General features: G+C 39.2%; 1 protein-coding gene and 1 long non-coding RNA gene across 5 annotated transcripts in view; one reads left to right on the forward strand and one right to left on the reverse strand.

Annotated features, from left to right (window-relative positions):
• Window positions 1–340: 340 nt before the first annotated feature.
• chn (charlatan) lies at window positions 341–24,443 on the reverse strand. Of its 3 annotated transcripts, none has more exons than XM_068288458.1 (7): window positions 23,878–24,443; window positions 7,553–7,908; window positions 6,955–7,484; window positions 5,618–6,625; window positions 5,040–5,243; window positions 4,613–4,909; window positions 341–3,988 (listed from the first exon to the last, which is right to left on the reverse strand). In XM_068288458.1, exons 2-7 carry the CDS (start codon window positions 7,799–7,801, stop codon window positions 2,239–2,241), a joined length of 4,038 nt encoding a protein of 1,345 aa, XP_068144559.1. In that variant the 5' UTR covers window positions 7,802–7,908; window positions 23,878–24,443; the 3' UTR covers window positions 341–2,238. The 3 variants fall into 3 exon arrangements, with proteins under 3 accessions (XP_068144559.1, XP_068144557.1, XP_068144560.1); XM_068288456.1 differs by lacking the exon at window positions 23,878–24,443 and adding an exon at window positions 18,411–18,758; XM_068288459.1 differs by lacking the exons at window positions 4,613–4,909; window positions 5,040–5,243; window positions 23,878–24,443 and adding an exon at window positions 18,411–18,758.
• LOC137575778 (uncharacterized) overlaps window positions 19,344–24,490 on the forward strand; it is a 53,703-nt gene continuing 48,556 nt past the window's right edge. For both annotated transcript variants that reach the window (XR_011032231.1, XR_011032230.1), the window contains exons 1-2: window positions 19,344–19,656; window positions 19,738–20,209. This is a non-coding gene — a long non-coding RNA (uncharacterized lncRNA). The remainder of the gene's footprint in view (window positions 19,657–19,737; window positions 20,210–24,490) is intronic.

Raw genomic sequence — 24,490 nt, forward strand, 5'->3', positions numbered from 1 at the left:
CTCTGACATCTGTGCCATTGGAGGACATCGCTTGTCTTTCTTTGAGGTTCTATTGTAACTATCGCGTTGCCAATATTATTTAACTTGTAGATTTCCGAGTTTTTGTTACTTGACTCTAGATCTACATAAAACATATTTAAAGGGGCTTTGGTGATATGGCTTTTTATATTAGCAACGTCTTTCACAGTTTGACCAGTTGCCTCAACACAGTTTTTGATTATTTCATGCACGGAAATTGCGTTCGATTTTGTAATATAATATTTCCTGATTCTATAAGTTACAGAATTTTAAACAGACACCTGAAAATCCCTTTTAAATTCGGAAAAAAAGACACTGAATATTCTATATTTAAACTAATTGTATCATTTATTTTTTTGACATTATTTTGGAAATATATATGTATATATATATATAGTTTTTAAACTAAAAAACACTCACATTACAGTTATTGTAATAATCTTTTTTGTTTCTTCTTCTTTTTTAACTCCTCCTCTACTGTTCATTTTGCTTAAATAAAAGATTTTTTAAAGTAATTTGTTGTTCATTTTCATTTGTCTTTCTTTGTTTTTGTTTTGTTTGTTTCGTACTCTTATTTTGTTTTCGTTTCTCTTCTTAAATGTCTTTTTTCGTCTCAAAAATTTTGTCTAAATGGCTTTATTATCCAAAAATTTTGTTTATTTAAGATTTTTTTTGTTTCTTTTCTTATTTTTGTGTTGTAATAAATTTACTTTTTTTTTTTTATTAAATTTTAGTTTACCACATTTAGCAAAAACATACACACATACTCATTTTACACTAAAAATTGTTTACATATCTTTTGTTGTAGTTTGCATTAAGTTTCCATCATTTTAATGTTAATAATAATATTATAATTATTATTATTAATATTTTCCCGACACTTTTCAGTCAAATTGTTTTGCATTTTGTTTCAGTGTGGCTTTTCATTTTTTCTCTTCTTTTTGAGTATTTTTTTAGTTTTTGTTTTTTAAAATCATAAATACAACTACACGTAAGTTTTGTGTTTTATGTGTTTTTTTTTTTTTTATATTAATAATATTGTGTTCCTTTCGTTTTTGTTTGTTTACTTCTTGGTTTGTTTTTTTTTTTTTTTGCGTTTTTAATTTTTATAAGTGTATAATAAATTGTTCTTCTTATGCAAAAAGTTTTCATTTGAGAATGATTTATGTTTCTGTTTTGTGGCTTGACTGCTGCTCGATGAGATAAGAAAACTAAAACTAAATTGTGTTTCTTTAAAAATAAATTTAAATAATAAGGCAAATATGTGTTATGAGGTTGGGTTTCCTTTTCTTCCATAAATTATTTAAAACAAAAATGGCAAAAAATTCAGCTTTGTAAATGGCAAATTAAAGCTTTTTTATATACTTCACAATGTTATTTTAATTATAATATTAAATTTAATAATAATTGTAATAAGTAATTGGAAGGGGTGTGTAGCATTAGAAAAAACTTTCATAATTATGTATTTAATGATTGCTCAGTGTCAAAAAAGTAGCATTAGGTTCAATATAGGGAGTTTTGATCTAAATTTTCGAAACGTAATTCCAATAATTGAATAATGGATTATGAATGTTTAAACAATCAATTTAAATGAGAACCATTACTTTCAAATTGATCTATAAAATGGCGTTGAATTTTTGATATAAGGATTTTTTATCGAATTTTGACAAGCTGAATGGAATATTTATACAGTTTTAGTAGAAAACGGTTAAACAGATCAATTTATGGACTTAGCATTGAGTTTCAAGAAGACCTTCTGATTTATATGCTTCAAAACTTGATGAACTAATTTTAGCGAAAAGTAACTTAATTTTAGAACAATCCCCGATCAATAAGTAAATTATAAAGAATTAGCATTAATCGTTTTGACTGTGACTTTTTGCTGTTTTCATGTTTTTTGTGGTTTTTGTTTTTCATTTTTTTTTTTTTTTTTTGTCGTTTAAAGAGAAATCATATTTCAGGTACATCACAACTTAAAATTTAAAAAATAAATGCATATTAATTTTTTTTTTTAATTTTTGTTTTTGCTTCTTTGTTTTTCTAAGAGAAAACTATTTTTAATTATGGCAAAATAGAATTTTTGTTCGAGACTTTAGTTTTTGTAAAATAATATTTTTTGTTCAATTGTAGTCTCTGGGCAAGCAAAGAGAATTTGAGTGAGTTTTTTTAGTGAGTCAATTCAGTCAACATTCATGATTTTGTGTGTTTGGGTTTAGGTTTTCAGCCTTTATGCTTGAGACGCCTGTGAAGGGCAAGACTGTAGCGCTGTTTAAATTGAATGCCGCCACAAGGCTCACACTTAATAGAGCTTCCTTTTAGACTTCCACGATGTCGCCAATGTTGATGGAGAGCCAATGATCCAAGTGTGTGATAGTTGAAGCTAATAGAACGACTTTTTCTGCCCATTTGATTGCATTTAAGGCAACCCAAACGATGATGAACCATGCGATTGAGGTACTTGTCTCGCAGCATAGCTATCACGGCCTCCGGGGTAAGGCGTATCTTTTTGGGTTGTGCCTGTTTGCGTGAACTACGTGCCGACTCCATATCCGATGACTTTTTGCTAAAGTCCAAGGGGGCAGCTAGATATTCCTGCTTACTGGCTGCATCCGCTAAGAGTGGTAGCAGAGTGGCCAATTGGTTGAGAGATTTACGGGAATGTGCGGTGTTGCTGCTGCTGTTGTTTGTGGTGCTTGCGGGCGAGGAGTTGGTAGTGCTTAGTGGGGCATTCTTTTTAGGACTTTTGCGGGGCGCAGACAAATCCAGTTGTCGTTTCAGCAGAGAGCTCGCTCCTGATGATGTCTGTGGTGGATGAGGAGGAAGAGCAGAAGGTATTGGCGCTGTAGGCGATGTCTTCATGGGCAGACCTGACAATTTGGGCGTGATGGTCAAAGTGATATCCTCTTTGTTTCGCAAATATTCTATATACTCCTCCGTTTCGCTAAGCAATCGACGGCGCTTTTGCGGCGATGGTTCTACCTCCTCCTGTTGGCCAGTTGTCGTGGCTGTGGGTAAAGCAGCCGCTGCTGCTGCCATCAACAGTGGAGTCTCGGCTGCATAATATTTATTGATAATATCTTTAACATAATTTTGAAATTGTGTGCCAATGCGATTGAGATTCTGATATTCCATTTGTGTTAAAAATGGCGTTTGATTCGGTGGACTACCATTGATTGATGATGGTGTGCCATTTGTTGTGTTGGGCGATGCAAGCGTGGTTGACCCACTACCTCCATCCATCATAGATGAATTCTCCTTATTATCCTGATGGCGTACGGCATTTCTATGCAACGACTTTTCTTTATAGTAATTGCTATAATTGTTGTTATTACTGTGATTATTATTATTTAATTTATACGCGGGAGACGATTTAATAAGCTGCACTCGATTCTCTTGATCCTCTTGATCGAGGTCATGTTGATGATGATGATGGTGATCCTCTTGATTTTCTATTTTAACTTTACGCTTACTGGCGAGCAGCTCGATGGCCTGCTGCTCGTAAGCCGCTGCTTCTAGAAATGCCGTTGCCATCAATGACTTCTCCTTCATCAACTTGATATTTGGTTTAACATCATTAACATCATCGTCATCTAATTTCACCATTAGCTTCAATGGTGAATTACCCGATAGGTTATACTCATCGCTGGATGATGAAGATGCCGATGATGGGGTATTTTCATCATCTTCGCCCGTGGATAGTTGACGGGTACGGATGCCAAATTTCTTGTTGCTATTGCTGTTATTAATGGAGTGTTGGAGTTGTTGAGTGTTATGGTTGTTGTTGTTGCCCATATTGCTTAGGCTATGCAGCAGGGCTGCCGCCTCTCGAGTCGTCCATTGTGAAGGCAGTTTATTATTGAACAGGAGTTGATGATTTGCTGGTAGTTTCAACTCGTGCACGCCTCCCGCTTTATGAAAATCCTGAGCGACCGAAGCGGTATTACGACTAATTGCATCCATTTTCAGTAGACTGTAAAAAGGAAACAAATTATAAATAAATAACTAGTCATTATAACAAAAAGCATACAAATACATATATCAAAACAAACTAAAATGAAAAAACATCCCAACAGCAGAAAAATTATTTCTTTGACAAAAATAAGAAATTAACATTTCAAAAAATGTTAAAATTATATTTACATATTTTTTTAAAGTTTTTTTATACATGTGAAAATTTTTTTCTTTTAATTTATTCATATGAACTTAAAGAGAGAATTCAGAATAGATGAAATAAGACAAATTTATCTTTTGAGTTTAGGAACAAACAAATCAAAAAATAATTTCGTTTTTTAAAGATTCGTCAAAAAATGAAATTAATGTAAATGCTGTCAGGATAATGATTATTCCTTAAAAAACCAAAACTGAACAATTTAAAAAAAAATTGATTAAAACAACAAAATGGGCCAAAGTATAGAAAATTAAGAACGAAATTATGGCAACAATGCTAAAACAAAACAGAAAGAAACAATGGCTAGTTATTAGCAACAAATAAAACAATTCAGAATGATTTGGCTAAGAGATTAGGCAACAAAATTCAACAAAAATTAAATGTGTGCGAAAAGCAAAAGTAGGGTTTCAAAGTCCAAACAAATACCGCGCATAGTCCTCCGGATCGCTGCCCTCGGCCTCCAAATATTGAAATAAACGTTCCGAGCCGCGTTTTTGTGTTGCGGCATTTGGTAGACCGCCAGTTAATAGATCATGCGGTGGTATCAATGAACCATTGGCACTTAAGCGCCACCCGACCATGGATGTAGGATTCACAATTATCTCCTGTAGGGGTCCGCCAGAGATGTTATTACCACCGCCACCGCCAGAAACGCCTGTATCATTGGTTGTTGTCGTATAAATGGTAACAGCTCCGCCATTGGAATTACCAATATTTTGGCCACTATTTGGGATGCAGATGATGATGATGGGCAGCGAATGAAGAGAACGAGGGGAGAAGGTGGGAGAGTAGAGTAACACTTGAGTTAGGAACGTTGTGCGCGCTTGGGGATGCTTTGCTGTGAGAATGTTACCCAAAAGCGTTGCCAGCATTGTGGAACGTATTCAGTTGATTATTATGGGCCACCAAGGTATTGCCAATCGTACGCAAGACATTCAAATTTTGATTATGTGTTGCATTGTTGTTGTTGCCATTGGCATTGTTGCCATTGCTATTGCCATTTCCTGCTGAATTGCTGCTTGGATTATTACTTCTCGCTGGTCGATTATCATGCGGACTGATTGAAAGATTAAGAGAGTGAGAGAGAAAGAGAGGGGGAGAGAATACGGGGGAATTGGGTGCATGTTTTGTTTGTACGTGTCGCGTGTGTTTATCAGAGAGAGTATAGTGTAAGAAGATTGCTGTTAAAAATTCATTTTTTGCAAATATTCAATAGACTATCTTTGGGGAAACTGCAATTCCTTCAACAACGCCAATCAGTTAATTCACTATTTAATGTGAAACTTCTTGAGAATTGTTGTGAAGTTTTATCAAATGAAAAGGAAGGGCCTAAAAAACGCAATCGCCTCTTCGAGTAAAGTCACTTAAAGACCCAAAAAAAGGTTATTACAGTTCCCCGTGAAGAATCAAAATATTAGAAGGATAACTTACTGAACATCACTCATATGAGCCTGGAATTCCTCCTGTGTATCCGCCAGATAGGAGCACTTGCTGCATGCCCGTTTATTATGAACCTTAAGTACATGTGTGGCCAAACGTTCCGAACGGGCAGCCTTATAATCACAAAGCAGGCAAACAAACGGCTTTGTATGCGTGTTTAAATGACGCTTAAGTCCCCATTTGTCAGCCCCGGACCAGGGGCAGTAGCAGCAGGTAAAACGTTTCTCACGTTTGGGTTTTAGGAGACCAGATGAGCTACTGCCACCGTTACCGCCACCGCCGCCACTCGAACCAGAGCTAGAGCTAGCCACTGGCTGTTGGGCATTGTTCATAACAGCTGCCACATGGAGGGGTAACACTGAACCATCATCAAGTTTCTCTTGCTTCAGTTGAGCTAACGGCATATCAGCTGCCGAAGCCACCGCTTCAATGGTCTCCACGATGCTCATACTGGTCGAGGTGGGATGACGTTGGGCCTCTAAAAAGGCATTATCAATATTAACACCAGCGGCATTTATAGTGACATTTCCTCGACCGCCCGAATGATGATGAGATTGGCCGCCAGAACCACTAATCGAACTGCTGCCAGACGAAACATGACGCCGAGTCTTATTGATATCATACTGGAGTTCTCTATGCATTCGAAGGAAATGTTTTTTCACATGATCCGCACGATTGAATTGCTTCAAGCAGGCGTAACATTGAAAAGGCTTCTCATCCTTGTGGATATTCTCGTGACGTGTGTAAAGATCACGACGATCTGTCGAGTAAGGACAATGGGTGCAGGCATACCGTTTCACTATATGCACTCCATTAGCGGCAGCTGCCTGAGCCTGCGCCGAGGATTTTTTGCGACTACCGCCAGAGGAGCTGCCGCCACTGCTGCTTGTGGTCGCTGAGGTGGGAGTCGATTGGGCTAGATTCTGTGCACCGGCTGCATTGGTCGATGTGGAGGGACTGGCATAGACTAGTTCAGCAGCATGCTCTTGACGATGTTTTCTGTAAATAATTTGTAAGAGAAATAGAGTTAGAAATTAGTGTTTAGGCTAATCAAAGAGTAGGAACTTAAATGCACGGTTTTAGAAATGGTTATCCATCTTAGCGACTCCCTTTCTTTTTCTGAGACAGAGATTGAGGAACATTTAAGGAAGGTCCAAGTGAAGGATTTTTGTAAAGTCTCGCAATCTGAGTTCTAAGCTAACTAAGCCCCACGCACATTTACTTCTCTCTTCACATAGAACCTTCAAGTTTCAAGATTTGAATTTGAATTGCCTAACTTAGCTCTTATGCATTTGATAGTTTGGGTACTTTTTTGATGTCTTACTCACTTGGACTTGGGCGTACTCTGATGTTGCTGCTGCTGTTGTTGCTGCTGCTGTTGCTGCTGTTGTTGCTGTTGTTGCTGCTGTTGCTGTTGCTGCTGCTGACTAACTTGGGCATAACTTTGTAGCTTCCCACCCGTTGTCCATTGAACCAATTGTGGTTGCTGTTGGTCTGCTGTGGCTACTGCCGCTGCACCATCTTGTGCCCAACGTTGCTGCTCTGTAGCCTTCAGCAGACCAGCTGGACCAGCAGCAAAGCCGTTTTGCATTAGAGCAGCCAGACCAAAGGCTGTGCTAAGATGATCCTCGGATTTGAAACCGCTGGATGCCGGCACCACAGCAACGCCAGCACCACTGTTACTGCTACTGTCTGTGACTACCACAGAGTTGCCGGACTCTGTTTGTTGTTGCTGTTGGATTACATTTGTGGCCTGAGTAGAGGCCACGTTATTACTGCTATTACTTGGATTTGAGCCACCGGCACCAGCCTGGGCTTCGTATTCAATGCTAGGCGCTGCCGAGCGATCGAGTTGTTGCTAATACAGAGAGAAAGAGAGACAGATATTATTCAAAAGTTCTTTGCCGTTGTAGCCGTTATACTTACCAAATTCGTAAAGGAACGCTGTTCCCCCTCCGGAACTGCTGTGGGGCCACTAGTGGCCACTTGTGCCACTGGTGTGCCAAGCGTATGTAAACCGTTTCCGGTCTCTTCGCCGTATAACTTTCGTGTGATTTCCTTAAACATATCTTCATAGGTTGCCTCAACATTTGAGGACTGTGTGCCGCTGCCGCTGCTCGCTGCTGGTGGAGGATGACCGCCGCTGCTGCTGCTTATTGGTATTAGTGTTGCCATGGTTTGGCCTTGATTAGCGGGCGTAGCGCTACTCGGTTAACACGGCGACGACAACAACTACAGCTGCTTCTCTTGCTCAACTCGCCGCACGTTGCACACTTTGAAAACTGCAAGAGAAGAAGATGAAAAGAGAAAAAGAGTTTTTTAGTCAATCTCTGTCTAAGTTGAGGCCCAGCAGCACATCCGGTATTCAGTTCTGGGAATTGCTAAACTCTCTGACACATCAATGTTGCTTTTGCTGTTAATGTGTGTGATGGCCCGGTATGAAGTTGAGGCTAGGCGGAGGCGAGAGTGCGCGTGTGGGTGCGGGTTATAGGGAGTGGGGGCGCGTAGGGAACTTGTCTGCCTTGGAGGCGCTTGCGTGGGGGTTTCGGGTGCTTTTTTTGTGGTTGATGGCGTCGTCCCAGCATCAGCATCAACTGAGTCAGCATTTGAGCGCTTTTGTTTTTTTTTCTTCATACGATTCTTTTTTTACTCTTATGATATGATTAAAGGCGACAAAAGTTTCAAAAGCCTCTTGAACACAACTTATGTGAGGCACAAAGGATTGCTATTAACCTGAGTAGCAAACATGAGTTAAAAACATTAATGATTTGTTTCGCTTACTTAAGGTTTGGATAAAAAATATTCGATTAAAGAAGTAAGAAAACCAAAGATACGTCATTTCTACAATTGGTTTGACGTATTTGAGTTTCGGCTGTTTAAGCGAAGTGTTGAAAAAATATACCAAGCTGTGATTTTTTAAGGGTATATCTTATCTCTTTTGATCACACTTAACAAAATTTTAAAGAACTTTAATCCGTCAGGTGGTTAGTCACATAAAATGTTTAAGACACATTTGCCACCTGTACTCATCATTTGAGTTAAAGCGACCTCACCTCCAAACAACAACTCTGGAGCTCAGGCTTGGCGGCACAAGAGTGAAAAAAAGTTAAATTGTCTTTTTATTTTGCTTTTTTGGTTGCATATATTAATAAATTTACCACCTTGACGTGCCCACTGACTGAATGGCGGGTGGAACCAACCCAAAAAAAAATGAAGCAAGTAAGTCGACTCGTCGACTCGGGTATACCATACACCAGGTGAAACAAATTTTTTTAAATTTCGAAAACCAAATGTACATATGTATGTCTATTAAATTGTTTTTACATGTTTCATAGTATGTGCTATCTCGCTCACTCTACGAACACACGAGCACTCTAGCGCCGCTACTAGCCAACGGCCAATTCTGGCCTTGTGGACCGCGTAGTAAAATACGTTCATACGCATATTTTGCATGTTTCTAGTCCGATTTCAAAAAAATTTGGTAGTTTTGTAGAAATAGATAAGATTAATTAGTCTGCCGAATTTGAATGCGATAGTCAAAAAACTACAGGAGAAAATCGGTTTTTTCTTAATTATGAAGGCGGAAGTGGGCGTGGCAAAATATGAAAATATATATACTCTGCGCGAATACTAAGCCAGTATACATACTAAATTTGGTGACTTTAGCTTTGTTTGTTTTTGATAAAATCAGTTTTGTTTGATTTGCGGGGGCGGAAGTGGGCGTGGCAAAATTTTTAAATAGCCAGTTTCTGCGCGTCTATTAAACTAGTCTGCACACCAAATTTGATGTCGGTAGCTGTCATAGTTTTTAAGAAAATCAGTTTTATGTAAATTCCGGGGGCGGAAGGGGGCGTGGCAAAAAGTTTAAACAATTAGTTTCTGCGCGCCAACTAAACGAGTATATAAACCAAATTTGATGTCTCTAGCTGTTATACTTTTTAAGAAAAACAGTTTTATGTGATTCCTGGGGGCGTAAGGGGGCGTGGCCGAAATTCCAATTAACTCTGAACATGTGCATACTACACGAGTATACATACCAAATTTGGTGGCTCTAGCTCTTATAGTCTCCGAGATCTGCGTGTTCATACGGACGGACGGACGGACGGACGGACGGACGGACGGACGGACAGACGGACATGGCTAGATCGACTCGGCTATTCATCCTGATCAAGAATATATATACTTTATAGGGTCGGAGAAGCTTCCTTCTGCCTGTTACATACATTTTGGCGACTTTAATATACCATTTCACCCTATGGGTGTATGGTATAAAAAACCCATTGAGAGCAGAGCACATACACACACAGTGACACAACAAAAGCACCGACAAGATGATTTCGTGTTTCATACAGAGGGTAAAGAGTGGCTAGGTCTGGTGGCTAGGTGAGGATGTGGGTGGGTGGCTGATTGTTAGATTTCCTTCATTCTGCCCCTCTGTGGGCCACATGTTGCTGCTGCGCCTTATTTTTGGACTCTGGCGACAATATTTTGTTGTTGCTTTTTTTGCTGGGAACGTTCTATGGCCCCGAGCCAACAACTGACGGAGCCACCCACGCCCGGTTGCTCCTCATCACCCTTCTCCACCCCACAGCAGACACTTTGTTCCTGATCTCACTCATTGGCCCACCCCCACTCCTGTTTCTCTATAGTTTCGTTTCGAGTTCATTTTTCTTATTTGTGAGTTGATTTTTTGTTTGGTTTTGTTTTTATTTTTTGCATATTTGATATTTATGCTTCGTGTGCTTTTTACAGTTGGGTGTTGTTTGGTTGCCTCCATGGGGGCGTTCGTTGTTGCTGTTGTTGTTATTGTGGTTGTCGTTGTTATTCAGGTCTCTCCCCCTAATCTGACTGTGACTCTGGCTCTGGCTTTACTTTGAGTTCAACTTCTCTGCGTGTGGCTTTTGCAAGCCAAGGGCATTAATTTTTTTCTTTCCTTTCTTGTATTCACATTTGTTGTTGTTGGCTTGACTTTGGCTATGCTCAAGATCATGACTCCATTTTCTTTCATTTCTGTGTGTGAGTGTGTGCACAGCAGGAAAGTGTAAGTGTTTGTTTATAAAAATGGTACACAATTAATCTCAACTTAAGATTTTGTTTCCACTTAATGGCCTATAACTCTAAATTCTGTAAACTGATGACTCTACAAGCTGTAAGCCGAGTTCATAACACTGTAAACAAAATAAAAAATAATAAAACTAAACTTCTTGAATAATGTTGTGTACTCAACAGCAATTATATTAAATAGAGTGAAGTATTTAGGTCTGATTACATAAATACATTAGACCAATCTGCAAATAAATATTTCTACATATGATCGTTTTAGACACTGACTCATAGAGTGACTTACTTAAACCCTGGCTAATTAGTTTGAGTGACGAAATTAATGATGGGGTATTCCATTCCATATTTTAAAAGAGGTAGTAAGTTTTATCTGCATAATAAGGAGGTGTTAATTTCATTTGTAAATCTCTCTTGATGTTTTATTGTAAATACACCTGTATTTTGCTGTATTTCGTACAATACATTTTTTTAAAGAAATCTAATAGGCGGAAGAGACCTCATCTTTTGACTTCTTTACAGATAAATATTTTACATCATCTTACCCAACGAGGATTTCGGCAAAGAAAGAAAGAATTAAAATTCTACAAAAAAAAAAGAGAAAAATGTGATACGATAGCCAATATCTGGCGTCAACTGTGCAGTTTTTTTTTTTTGTTTTTGTGTGGGTGGAAAGGGGGAGAAACATCAGTCGGGATACAGACGATAGACGGTCAGACGACATGCGTTTGCCAACGGCAACAACAACTGAAACGCGCGTGTGGGAGGCAGGGCAAGGCAATAGCAACAACATCCGCTTTGCTTATAACAACCAAGCAGCAGAAAAAAAACCCAGCCACCGACAACCGGGAGTGGGCTGAAAATGGGCGCAACAACAAAGAGAACCAACGTCGATCAGGCGACGACGACGACGCCAATTTGGGGGAGTTTTGTTGGGGGAGAGCAAGAAAGAGAGAGTAACCAAGAGAGCGATCGCTTTAGATAGAGCGCGATGCTTACACAAGAGAGCAAGAGAGTGCAAAAACCGGTTGGCAGCTGAAAAATGCCGGTTGGGGCTTTTTTGTTGTCATGTTCGAACGCACGTCGCTCTCCCACTCCCAAAAAGCCCTGTCTCCCCCACTCATACCACCGCATCTCTCAACTTAAACCACCAAAATGTAGCGATGGCACTTGGCTTCATCTTATGCAGATGCTGTTAACGGTAACTTAAAAAGTATTACAGAACACAACATTCTATATACTTATATAAAAATGTACATGCAGACACATACATATATATTGGGTGGTTGAGGTGAATGATTTGATGAACTGTTTTTGTTTTTCTTTTACATTTGTATGTACATACATACATACATATATCTTACACTTTTCGGGGGCGTTCATCAGAAGTGCAAATTACATGCAAACACAGTCACCTACATAACGCATACCGCAAGTTTATATGTGTACACAATTGTATGAATGTATGTGATTGTGAGTGTGAATGTGTATATATAAACTTTTTAACACCCGTGGGCTGGGCCAGCATCGACCGCTGCTGCGACCTGGCAGCTCAGGGTGAGCCACAACATTTACTTGCGGTGAAAGGCCAACGCCAAAAGGGGGAGTGTAAGATGGTGAGGACAAGGCGGAAAAGGAGGGGCACGCAAATTGCCAGCCAGACAGACATAGAGACAACAGCAGACGACGCCACCAGCTAATGACATGTTAACGCCATAGCCACAAGTTCCAACCATCTACATGAATGACCATCCTCACCCCCTAAGCCTCCTCATCAACATCACAGCGACTATTCCACACGCAGTTATTAAAAAACGCTTTAGCTTCACAGCTGGCACAGTGGATCAAAACTAATTATATGCAAGAGAATTGGCGAAAGTTTTTTCCGAAGTATTTCCTAAATGAGGTAAAGATGTTTTTACAATTATAGGGTAACTTAAAACAAGCGTAAAAGGGGGTGCCAAAAACCGAAAGGATCAATATGAAAATAAAACTTTAAACTCAGGATCATCTTCATCTTCCGAGAACTGTTTTCCAAATTTTCGAAAGAGAAAAGAATTTGCCTGTTAACAAATCAATAAACCGCAATAATAATTATTTTTTATGATTGATATAAGAATATTTATATTGTAAATTTCTAACCCTGTACCTAGACGGTAAAATGGTTAAAAATCATTAAACAATTTTACATTTTATAATTCTTAAATATTTCGTTTATAGTTTTGAAAAACTATTTACAATTTTCTTCATCGGACTAATCTAGGATATTTTTGAATTTTAAACTAGCCTTTTTGCCTATTAAAAGTAAAATTATAAAGACTTGAAGATTATTTTAAATTCATTAAAAAAGCTTCTAATCTAACCACTGTACCGCTGTGTCCCACCACTCTAAAATCATTAATGGGCAACAACTAATCATCAAAGTGGGTGGGTGTCTAACAGCGCCGTCAACTGACCACGAGCATAAGCAACACTCAGAGAGTCTCACACACACTAATATATACATGCCGTTCGTCCCAATGATCCAACATCGAAATAAAATCTTCGATTTTATATGCGGAGCCAAATTCACAATCAACAAACAACACACACAGAAATTCTCTCGCGGACGCCCACTCTTAACTGCGGCGCAGGCGCAAGCGCAGCTGGGCTAAACAAACTGTGCAGAAGGGGGACAAGTGGGAGGTGACCGAGGGTGGCTGTTTATGTGTGGGCCGACCACGGACTATGTCATCGATTGCATTTTATAAGAAGAAATAAGAAAAATAATTTTAAAGGCGCACACTAAAAGTTTTCACTCTAAGTGTATTAATTTTTCTTTTTACTGTTTAGAACTTTTAATTGGTGAAAATCAGATTTTCCAAAAAATTATGGAGAGTTTTTATGATGGAGTAAATTGAAGGAAAAGTTCTTGAAAGATAAGATTCCTGAATTTCCAAAAGGTTTATATCTAAAATTTATATAATATATATTCATCTGTAAGTTTTAAACTTTTTTCAAAGCTGCTCGTATTTAGTAGAATGTCAAAACATTAGAGCTAATAAAGCATATATTTGTCAGTTTAAACCTTTTTGCAAAGTTCTAAATTTGTCGTTGAAAAGTTGCCAAAAGAGTTTATATATTGGGTCAAATTCATCTTTTAGATCAATTAAGAATCCTTAAAATTATACTGTTAAATATATTCAAGTTCTTTAATTATAACTGTAACGGTCGTGGTTCCTAACAACAGGATTAAAATACCTTTTCATTTGTCACACACTTGCTAAGAATTTTAGTAAACTGTTTTCATCGACTATACATGTAAATATATGTATGTATGTATATATTTTTGATTGGTCACGTTGTCTGGACCAAAAAAGCAGCTGTTCCTGCTTGGCCAGGCTTTAATAGCGGCTTGAAAAAGGAAACAGAGAGCTGGTGCTGAGGGCCGAAATATATATGGGCGGCAGGTGGTAAAATTTCTGTCTTTGGGTTTTTGTGGCTGGACAAAGCAGCTGCTGTGGCTCATCGTTTTTGTCTCTCTCTTTTCTCTGTTTCTCTCGGTTGTATGTTGTTTAGTTTTTTTTTATTTTTGGCGTCTTCTTTTTTAAGTAGCGGACAAAAGCAATTTGGTTTGTTGCTTTTAGTCCAACACTTAAAGCTGGTTTTCTTTTGTTACAAATATCTATAGACTTATATATTTAATAGTATCGTATATATGTATATAATTTTTTTTTTTTGGGTGGCTGTTTTTCTAAACACAGAAACGCTGCCTCTCTCTCTCTACCTTGTAGGCGTTTAAGTGCAGAGTGAGTCCCCAGACAATGTCTTTGACTTTAGCTTTTGGCAGCTGTTGGCAGGTGCGCGCCCTCATAAAATTGTACGGCATCGAAAGGAGAACGACAATGACGATGATGATGATTGTGATGAAGGAAGAAAAAATGCAGGCCGTCCTGCACGAAAAAAAAAGATACACCACTCGTTGTGTTTAGTGTCAGTTGCACCATGCGCGTTTGCACCCTCCAATTTCTTCTTATGGTTCGTCTTCTTGGACTTCGGGCCTGGGTTGGGTTCTTTTTTCTTGTGAAATCTTTGCGGCAACATGTGCTCTTCTGCTTCGACTCTATATATCCTTATCCTTGTATCCTTACCCTTACTCCTCCCGTTAGTGGCAATTTATGCAGTTCTTTCAGGTTTTTATTTTTAGGGGTGGTTTCTCAACCAACAACCTGCAGATCCTTTTAGGGTAGACAAGTTGCAGGTTGCATCTGCCATTTTGTGAGATCCTTCTTCTCCTCCTGCTCATTCCCATTTTAGCCTGTTGCTCTTTGTTTAGGGAGTGAGTTTAGATATACACTTACAACTGAGCTGAAGTGGAAAGGGTCGGTCTGTAAAATGTCTCCAATTCATTTCTGGTGAGAGTGTTATGCTTGATTATGGCTATGGGCAAAGATCTTTATAATGGATTAGGCAGGAAGAGAGAGTCATGAATGAGTGAGCACTTCAATCATGATAGTTTTTTAAAGGCAATTGTAGGTGTTATATTTTTAATAATCAATTTTAAATTAAAGGGGTGTCAAAATTTTGAACTTCCTATCTAACTGTGACTAAGTTTATTTTGCTTATTTCCCCTTAAATTCTTATCTAACTGGGACCAAACTTATTTTGCTTTGTTAGTTGAGTTTTTCTGATGTGAATGTTGCCGTATGATCTCATTTCATTCATAAAAGTTGCGGCCCACGCAATGCGACAAAATACCTAAAAACATGGCGAAAATGTAGTGAGAGAGGAGGTATCGGGTGTGGGTTATAGGGCGGAGAACGGGAATATCTCCCACATCCCATCATGGCATGGAGTTTTGCCAGCATTGTCAGCAAAATGTAGCGTCTCCCAGCAGCAGTATATATATTTTTGTTTGTGGGTTATCATATGTACAAATGGATTTCCAAGAAAACCACCTACCTACACATGAGAAATGCCACGCCAAGAAAAGGCAGAGCCAAGCCAAGCCAAACGAAGCTGAGCCAAGCCAAAAACCAAATCCGAAAACCATCATCATCCCATGACGACGACGACGGAGACGAGGCCAGCCTACCCTAGCTACCACCACATTCACATAAAGAGCCATTTATATATAAATGAATATATACATGTACAGACGATATATGTATACCCAACCCAAAACTAAAAACCCAACGTTGAAATGTTGACGCTGGACGCCTCTTAAAAATAACAACAACAGCAAGCAGCAGCAGGCAATCAGAAGAGTAGGTGGCGAAGGTGGAGAAGGAGGACAAGGCTGAGGAGGAGGAGGAAGAAGAGAAGTCGAAGAAGAGGAGACCAGACCCAGACCCATAATGAAATTTCACAACAACCTTCGCTGCTGTCTTCGTTGAATATTGAAAAACGGTTGAGGTTTTAGGCAAATTGTTGTTGTTGTAGTAGGAGGAGGCAAAATGCGGCGGTGGTTGGCCCATAGAATGAGGCAGCGAAACGCAGATGATGATCGTCACAAAAAAACTGAAGAAACGACCAATATATGTGAAGACGAACAAAAAACGAATGATAATAATGAAGTGGTGGGTATGAGGTTCCCTACCCCTTCCCCCATCTCAAAATATTAAAAAAAAACTCGAAAAAAAACTCTGAAATGAATCCTACGCAATGGGGTGGCTGCTGCTGCAGAAAGGGGAAGCCAACAGGTAAAAGGTAGTGTGGAACCTTGAAAGCCGCAAAACAAACAGCTGCTGCTGTCTCTGCTGAAACAGGTAAAACGGAGCTCTAAGAAAAAGAGACAGGGGCAGAGTAAGGGAGGGCAGGGCACAGGTAAGTTTCATTTAGACCCAGATCGGGCGGCGGTGTAACACAGGAAATTCCTATGTGATTTTTGGTGAGATTGTTCAGTGACTGGGGTCGGAGACAGTCCACCAACCAATGGATGGTTGGTCGGTGCAGCAACAACCCTCATGGATTTTATCAGGGGCTCAGTGACAGGCAGCAGCAGGTATATAGACCGACCGATCGTCCCGTTTCGTTTTCTTTGCCAAAAACACCCTCCCCACATACAACACATACATACATACTATTCCCTACAAAATTTCTTTACATTCGTGTGACACGACGGGAAGTGCGTAATTTAGTTTTGTGAAGTTGAATAGTTTTCATTTTGTTTTGGGCTTGCTGTTCATCATGGGAACTTAAACTTTTGGCGGGTGGAAGATGGCGTGCCTTAAGCACATATACATATGTACATACAAATGCACCTTAGTTACAAGTGCATTGATGGAACTCGTTTGTGAAAGTTGAAGAAGAAGAACGAAGGGTAGTAATTAGGATGACGGCGTATATCACAAAGGATCACAAAATATCTCTTAAAAGATTCTCTATCTTTTTCATTATAATTATTAAATACAATGTGTTCAGCAGCTAATATGGCAAAAATAGCGGACTCCCTTTTTGCACTCCTTCCCCAATGTCCCTAGTCTAACGATCGTCTCCATTAACAATTCTGGGGTCTTTTTATTACTTTTTTCTTCAGCTCTATAAACAGCAAAAAATTGTGAAAGAGGGTAATTGTTTGTGGGGGCGGCAACAGACAACGAACATGCTATATAAGCGAAAAGGGGAGGTAGTTGATGCAGTTGCTGTAGGAGGGGAAAGAATGCAAAACTTTTGCTATCGATGGTGGGTGGGTTGGGTATATAAAATATGCAACAGAATGCAGACAAACAAGGAAGAACTGACTAACTGACTCACTGACTGAGTGGCAAAGTGACGGTTTGATGGGAGGACAAAAAAAGAACCTACAAAATCAAAAAAAAAATTAGGAACAGCAGGCGGGCGGCGGGTCGGTTCGGGTGACCCGACGGTCAGTCGCCATGCAAGCAGGCGGCAATTAAAAAGAGGGAGAGCTACACGAATGAAGCGAGGAAAAGACAGCCCGAGTAAACCATGTGACAAAGCAGAATAGGGCTAGTCCCAACAACACACACACACAGATACAGATTCACCCACTCACTCACATGTTGGGAAGTAGAAGAAACAGGCGAGCAAAAGAAAGTAGGATAAGTGCAAGAGGGAGTAGAGTAGGTAGATTAGGGGGAGGGTAGGGTACAGTGTAGAGAGTGGGAGAAGAAGAGAGAGGAAAGAGGACACCACACGCAAGCTGCCAAGGATTGATGGTAGGTTGTATTGGTGGTGGGTTTCATCATCAGTGTTTTTTTCTTTCGGTGTGCTTATGCCCCTTGCGGCGTAGCATTTGCGCCAAGCGAGGGAGGGACAACAACTATGGCGACTTGTTTTTGTATGTGTGTGTTAGTGTGTTGGCATCTTTTATTGTTTGGGCTCCGCTTCGTTTCGATCCCAGCTCTGAAAAGGGGTGCCCTACAGTATTTTTTTCTTGTCTTTTTTGGGCGTTGGAGTGGCAGAGTTTTTTCTCGTGTATAATTGGAAATTGGTTAACCGGTTCTGGTGAACGGCTAGCGCTACCTGTGGGTTGATGGGCCCTCTCTGCACATGGCCTTCGGTATGATTTTTCGATGGGTCGAAAAATTGTTTAGAGAAAAAAAGCAGACATATATATGTATAAGATGGGAGTGTATACACATCTCGCTTGTAGGTGCGTATGTGGGGGAGGATTTGGTAGGGGAACATGTGTCACTAAAGATGGTACGCAACTTGGATGTAGAGAAAACCACAAGGGATAGACTCTTATTAGAGTCTATTAACCTTTAATAATAATAATTACCTTTGCTCAACTGTTGCAGTTGTATTAACATTTGGCCCTTTGGGCCATTTTATTTTATTTTTGCCGGCAGAATATTATTCCTTGTACAATGACTTTGTGTACTTTTTGCAATTAAATATTGATATAATTTCCCTCACACACACTCACACGCACTTAAAGACACTTGAGGCACAAATTAATCAAAAAGTTTTTGGATAAATTAATTAAGCAATTGCCAAAATAAAGAACGCGTTGCAATTGTATTTCATATGGATGTGTTTAATGTTTTTCCCTCGCGCCAAAGAGTTTTCAAAACAATTTTAAATCGGTTTGTTTTTTAAGCGAGAACGAACCGCACACCACGAAAAATTCCAACAGACTGAGACTAACGATGACGCAGACAGCTGCTGCTGCTGGCGAAGCCGCCGACGACGACGACGAGACAAACGCACAAAGCAGCACGCCGCCGCACAACAACACTGAACACAGTGGGACAACACACATAGGTATGCAGGACCCCTCAGTAAATGACACAGATAATAAAAAAATTTCCAAAGATCCTAAAGTCGATATTAAATATTCGATAACAAGAGGCGTCCAATCGCTCACGTAAATGGCTAAGTCGGTTAGGAGTATTAATATTTTAGCAGGTTACGAACTATGACATTTATTCTCAAACTACGGCACACTGTGCAAGCGGCCACCTTACAAGCGAATGATCGTCTAAAAGAGAAATTGCAACAAACAAGCGACGGCATGGCATGGCAAGGCAGGCAAGCAAGGCAAGCCACCCGCTCATTCACGTTTATATTTTGTGTGGGCTGGCCCCGTAAGTGAGAGCGAGAGCAGAGAGCGAGAGTGGGAGAGACCCAAGCGGACGTTGTTGTTGGTGCTGTTCCCCGCCTGCGTAGGGCGGTTCGGATTGAGCTGAGTAGAATTTTGGACAGTCGAAGCAGGTCAGTTTGGGTTTCTGTGTTCATGTGAGCGTATTCATGTTTGTGTGTGTGTGTGCGGCGCAACTTGATTTTGTTGTTGGTTGGTAATGATCTTCGTGCATGTGGGTTGCTGTTGCTCTTGTTGTTGTTGCTGGCGGCGTCGGCGGCGGCTGTGGAGGAGACAGTGACTCTGTTGCGTTCATTAGCGGGGCCGAGGCTTTTATTTTTTGTTCGTTTATATGGCCAGAAGGAGGGCGTGCTGGTACATGGTTTTCAGGTAGATACATATGTATTTATGTACATAGGTTATATATATAAGGTTGGGCAGTCAGGTAAGTCAATTGGGTGGTTTTTGGTATCGCGTGGGTTTCATTTTTAGTAAAACAAAATTTTTGGTTCTTTTTGATTTTCAGCCTACTCTGGCACTAACCTTTAACCTTTTTATGTGTACTACACAATTACTATGCAAATTTTATGACTCACAAACTAAATGGGAAACACCTTGCCGCAAAAACAAACCGGTGCTGCGACAACAAATCAATGAAATTGAAAGTCGAACGCATTCAATGGACCATGCAACCGCTGCCGTAGCTGCTAGTGCATCATCATCGTCATCCGTTGTACGTTGTAGTCTTGCATTTTTCATCATCAGCCAACTGCCGTTGCCACAAAAGGAAGCAATGGTGTGGGATGGCGGCGAAGACGACAACAACGACGACTACGGGCAGCAATAAATGCATCATGTCCAATAAGCACACAGAATGTGGTGAGATCAGAGGCAATGGCCACAAAGACTTTAGCGGGCGCTACTTTATGAAAAACTTCAAAAATAAAGAAGACCCGAAGGCGTTTCTTTCCCAAAAATGGTTTGAATTTTTAGTTCAGGTAAGTCTATCCACCAAAATTTCAAACATATTACCTATAAATAAGTTCTAAAGAGGGAAAATGGCCAACTAGTTTCGAAAATCATAAAAGGGCCATTCATATGTACATAAAAAAATGATGTCAAGAAATGCCTTTGTAAAAATTTCATCAACAAATCGAAATGAATTTAAATATTTGATTACTTTTGACATTGAAACTCGGAAAATATTGAAGATCCGCAAGTCGTAACGAGTGTCACAAAAACGATATCCCAAACATCGTGTTTATCAACCGCTCTCTCTCTCTAAGTAGCGCATCAACAAAAGCAGGCTAGCCATCTTAAATGGAGCACCTGAAAGGAGCATCCTACTACTACTATACCTTAATTTTTACTCAAAAGTGGAAGAGGATGACGATGTCGACGTCGACGAAGATGCCGTCGAAGTGATGGGCCAGCCATAAGGAGCAGCAGGCAGCAATCAATTTGTTAGTAGTAAACCGGTTCTAAGTTCGGTTTTTCAACATGTGGACCAAAAACTGCAAACGGGCCAATTTTTACTTGAAGTGCACCTTCAACTGTCCATCCTTGGATGTTGTGATATAACCCAAGAAGATGAAATAAAAAAAAAAAAACAAAGAAGAAGCAGCGTAATGACCAAAAGTCAATTACAAAACGGCAGTAACAGTAATACAACACATGGCTTCCTTCTTTACGGTGTTTTTTATCCCTCTCTCTCTCTCTCGCTGTGTTTTTGTTTTCTTTAGCAGGCTGCAAAAAACCTGTTGCCCTGTAGAAGAAGCCCTTCCTATGGTGGGAGAAAGTCTAAAGCTGAGAGTCTGAGGCAACTTCGCATAAATAGGGCTTCATATTGGGCGCCAGTTAAATTAAGAAGGGGCGCATTAGTTGCTCTTTGTCACGTCTCATTTAACAAAAGACAAAGGAAGGGATCGCGTTTGAGATCGCAGCGAATCGTTTGGGTTGGACAAGACTACCCTGGGGTTGCTTACAAACGGTTGGCGTTCTCACACTCGGACACACAACATGGCGTCACCCCTAAGGCAGAAGCGTGGGACGGCGGCCACGCATGCGCAATTCTTTCTTAAAACATTTGACACGGTGTAGGAGAGGAGGGAGTATGTGTGGCCTGGTGGGTGGGACTGGTGTGCCTGCATTGCGTAAAGTCTCCTTTTTGACTTAGTTTCCATACGTGGTAGTGGTGGTGATTCATTGATTTTGAATTAATCGACAAATAGTTTGGAAAAACATGATCGTTTTGGGGAATTAATAATCTTGTAAATTTGTACAAAAAAAATTATTTTTACCATCTTCTTTTAACTTTCTTTTAACTTTGTGATATATTAAACAAAGTTTCAATTGCTAGAGAAACATATTTATATAAAGTGCACCCACAGGATAATATCGTATATAGAAGGCGCTATAATGTTTGCAACAGACAAAAGGAAGCTTTTGCGCGTCTTTCCGTAGGATCCGGTTAATTAAACATTTTCGCCACGTTCCTTTCAACCCCAATATTTCATAAATTACCATCAAACTTGGCACATTTATTTTATGTTAATATCCATCGGCTTATCGAATTTGATTATAAACATTTCCACCTTTTTTGACCATAATACAATTGAAAGACTTGTTTCACTTGGTGCACGATATATAGGACACGGCTAGTCGACTTTCTCCCTTTATTTTATTTACTGCAATTTGCTTATTGTCGCGTAAACTTTCGTAGAGAATAACAAAGGGTTATACTAATTTTGGTCAGAGTTTTACAACTCATGGAAGAAAGCATTTAGGTAGGACCATATATGTATACACATATGTACATATATATTTTTGATCAGCACGACGAGACAAGCAAACTCCTTATGGACTGTTAAAGATACAGAGTTGAAATTTCGCAAATAGGCTTGTATAGGTTGAATTTCTCAGATTCAGTCGAACCAGATCACTTTATACTGATATAGCTCCCATGCAAATGGCTCAGGTAGGAACTGAGAAATTTTTCAATAGCTTCGTTATTTTATGAGCTATTGTCACAAAAATAAATTTTTATGTTCCTACAAATGACTTTATTAAATTTGATTAAAACTGGATGACTATATCATAACTATATCATATAACTTTTAACAAAAATTTCGTTACTCTTAACACTCCTTATTTTGTCATATTTGTTGGTCTAGCAAAGTTAACAATGACAGTGCTAAACTTGATTTGATCAGGGTGATATATAAGAATGACAGGTTGAAAACCTATGTTTGCGTCCTATTAAAAAAATTTGTTAGATATGTATTCTAATTGAATAAATGTATGTATGTATGTACATGTATTTTTTGCGTTTTTGCAGACACAAACGTCAGCCATTACAAATATGCATAACTAAAAACCACTTATTCGAAATGAACTTTTATTTGATGGATGGACAGAGACAAATCCAAAGCCGGCATTATATAAATACATACATATGTATGTGCTAAATGTGTGTATCTATTTATCCCAGAATGCAATTGCATTTCTCTATATATGGTAAAGATCTAATGAAATATGTAGACATTTATTATATGTACATACATATGTATGTACATAAGTACATATAATATACATATGTACATATACATACATAGCCGACACTCACACACAATTAGTCGTTTGCCTAGCAACGAAACAAACGCACAAAAAACTCCCCAAAAAATCTATGAAAATTCATCAGAAGCAAAAATAATCAAATAGAAATTATATAATAAAAACATATACACACAAATACATAAAACTTATACATTTGTGTATACACATATGTAATCCTTTCCTACACACACACAAACATATGTTGCATAAAAACCATATGCAAATATATACCCTTCCCTACCCCCTCTTACACCTACGAACCGCATCAAAAATCGAAATGCAAAGCAAAGTAGATGAAACGAGAGAGAGAGAGAGAGAGGGGACTTAAAACTAGCAAGTAAAGCAAGATAGAAATATTGCAATGAATGTACATATGTGCCGTTATGTGTGTTTGTGTGGAAAACTGCAACAATTCCCGTGCAGTTTTTTGAACCAACGTACTTTTTGGGGGAGGCGAAAAATTGTTATAGACACGAAAATTTATGATAGGAAAAACAACCACCCACCCATCCAACCACTTGGGGGCGGAGGTGGGTTTAGTTTTTCAAATGCCAGCACGCTATTGTTATGACAGAGTCAGTGAGAGAAAGAGAGAGAGAGAGAGGGAGAAATTGTGAGAGAGTGAGGGAGTGCATTTTGTGTCTATGTTTGTGTGTTTTGTTGTAGGGGGTTGTTAATGCTTGCATAGAACAAGGACTTACTGAGAACGAAAGACAGAGAGAGAGAAAGAGAAAGAGATAGTGTGGAGGGGAGAGAGCGCCTGCTCCATACCAATACCATCTCGCATACTGAATATATTTTCAAAGTATTGATATGTATGGGAAAAATAGAAGTTGGCGCTTTTTAGTTTTTCTCTCTCACTCTCTTTTTCTTTATGTGTGTTTGTTGGGATTACTTGGGGGTGTCTGTCTGTGTGTGTGTTTTTCAGTTAAGGGGAAAAAGTGCATACTGAAAAAAGTCATTGCTCGAAAAATCAATAAATCATTATTACTAGTTTTAAAACGCGTTTTTTACACTCCATATTAAACGAAAATTCTTTCACTTGACTTACCATTTTGCTGGAAATGATTTTCAGCTATCAGCCTCAAAGTATGCAGCACCACACACACAATTCCTTCTTCCTCCACTCACTTAGAGCACAAAACTGTGCTTTTCCTTTATATATAAAGGAATTTTATCCTTTTCGTTGCTTTTCACTTCCTCAACACTTTTATTGGGTTTGCTTAAAATATTTTCTTTCTTGAATTAATTTTTACCGATGCGTGCTATCGTTATTTTTATTTTTTGTTGTTTCCACAACTAACCTCATCAACACTCACACACTGAATGGAAATCTAAACTTGTAACTGCTGTGAATGAATGGAAAATTGTGAATGCTCCTCCAAACACGGCGACCAAACGAGAACTAAACTGGCTGAAAACGCAACGCAAAACACAGAGTCGGCGAAAGAAAAACTCGTATCGGGGGCTATTTAGTAGGGGCCCCCAAACCCCCCTTTGGTTTTAGACACGTTTGCGTTGGTGTGTGCACATTTTTAGCTGTTTTTCTTTTTATGCCTTTTAAAAGTTTTGTTTTTGTATTTTCCGTTTTTCTTCTAGATGTCCGTTTTGATTATTGTATGTGTTGTTGTCGCCTCGATTGCCAGTCGCGTAATAATAATTGT

This window comes from Drosophila tropicalis, unplaced genomic scaffold (assembly GCF_018151085.1).
Source record: "Drosophila tropicalis isolate 14030-0801.00 unplaced genomic scaffold, ASM1815108v1 contig_593, whole genome shotgun sequence".
Classification (NCBI taxonomy): Eukaryota; Metazoa; Arthropoda; class Insecta; order Diptera; family Drosophilidae; genus Drosophila; species Drosophila tropicalis.

Excerpts from the sequence above, each read along its gene's own strand:
- chn (XM_068288458.1), bottom strand. The coding sequence starts at position 7,801 with ATGGCAACACTAATACCAATAAGCAGCAGCAGCGGCGGTCATCCTCCA. Across the intron at positions 7,485-7,552 it reads AGCGTTCCTTTACGAATTTG|CAACAACTCGATCGCTCGGC; the intron begins GTAAGTATAACG and ends TCTCTGTATTAG. Across the intron at positions 4,910-5,039 it reads AATGCTGGCAACGCTTTTGG|TGGCCAAAATATTGGTAATT; the intron begins GTAACATTCTCA and ends CATCCCAAATAG.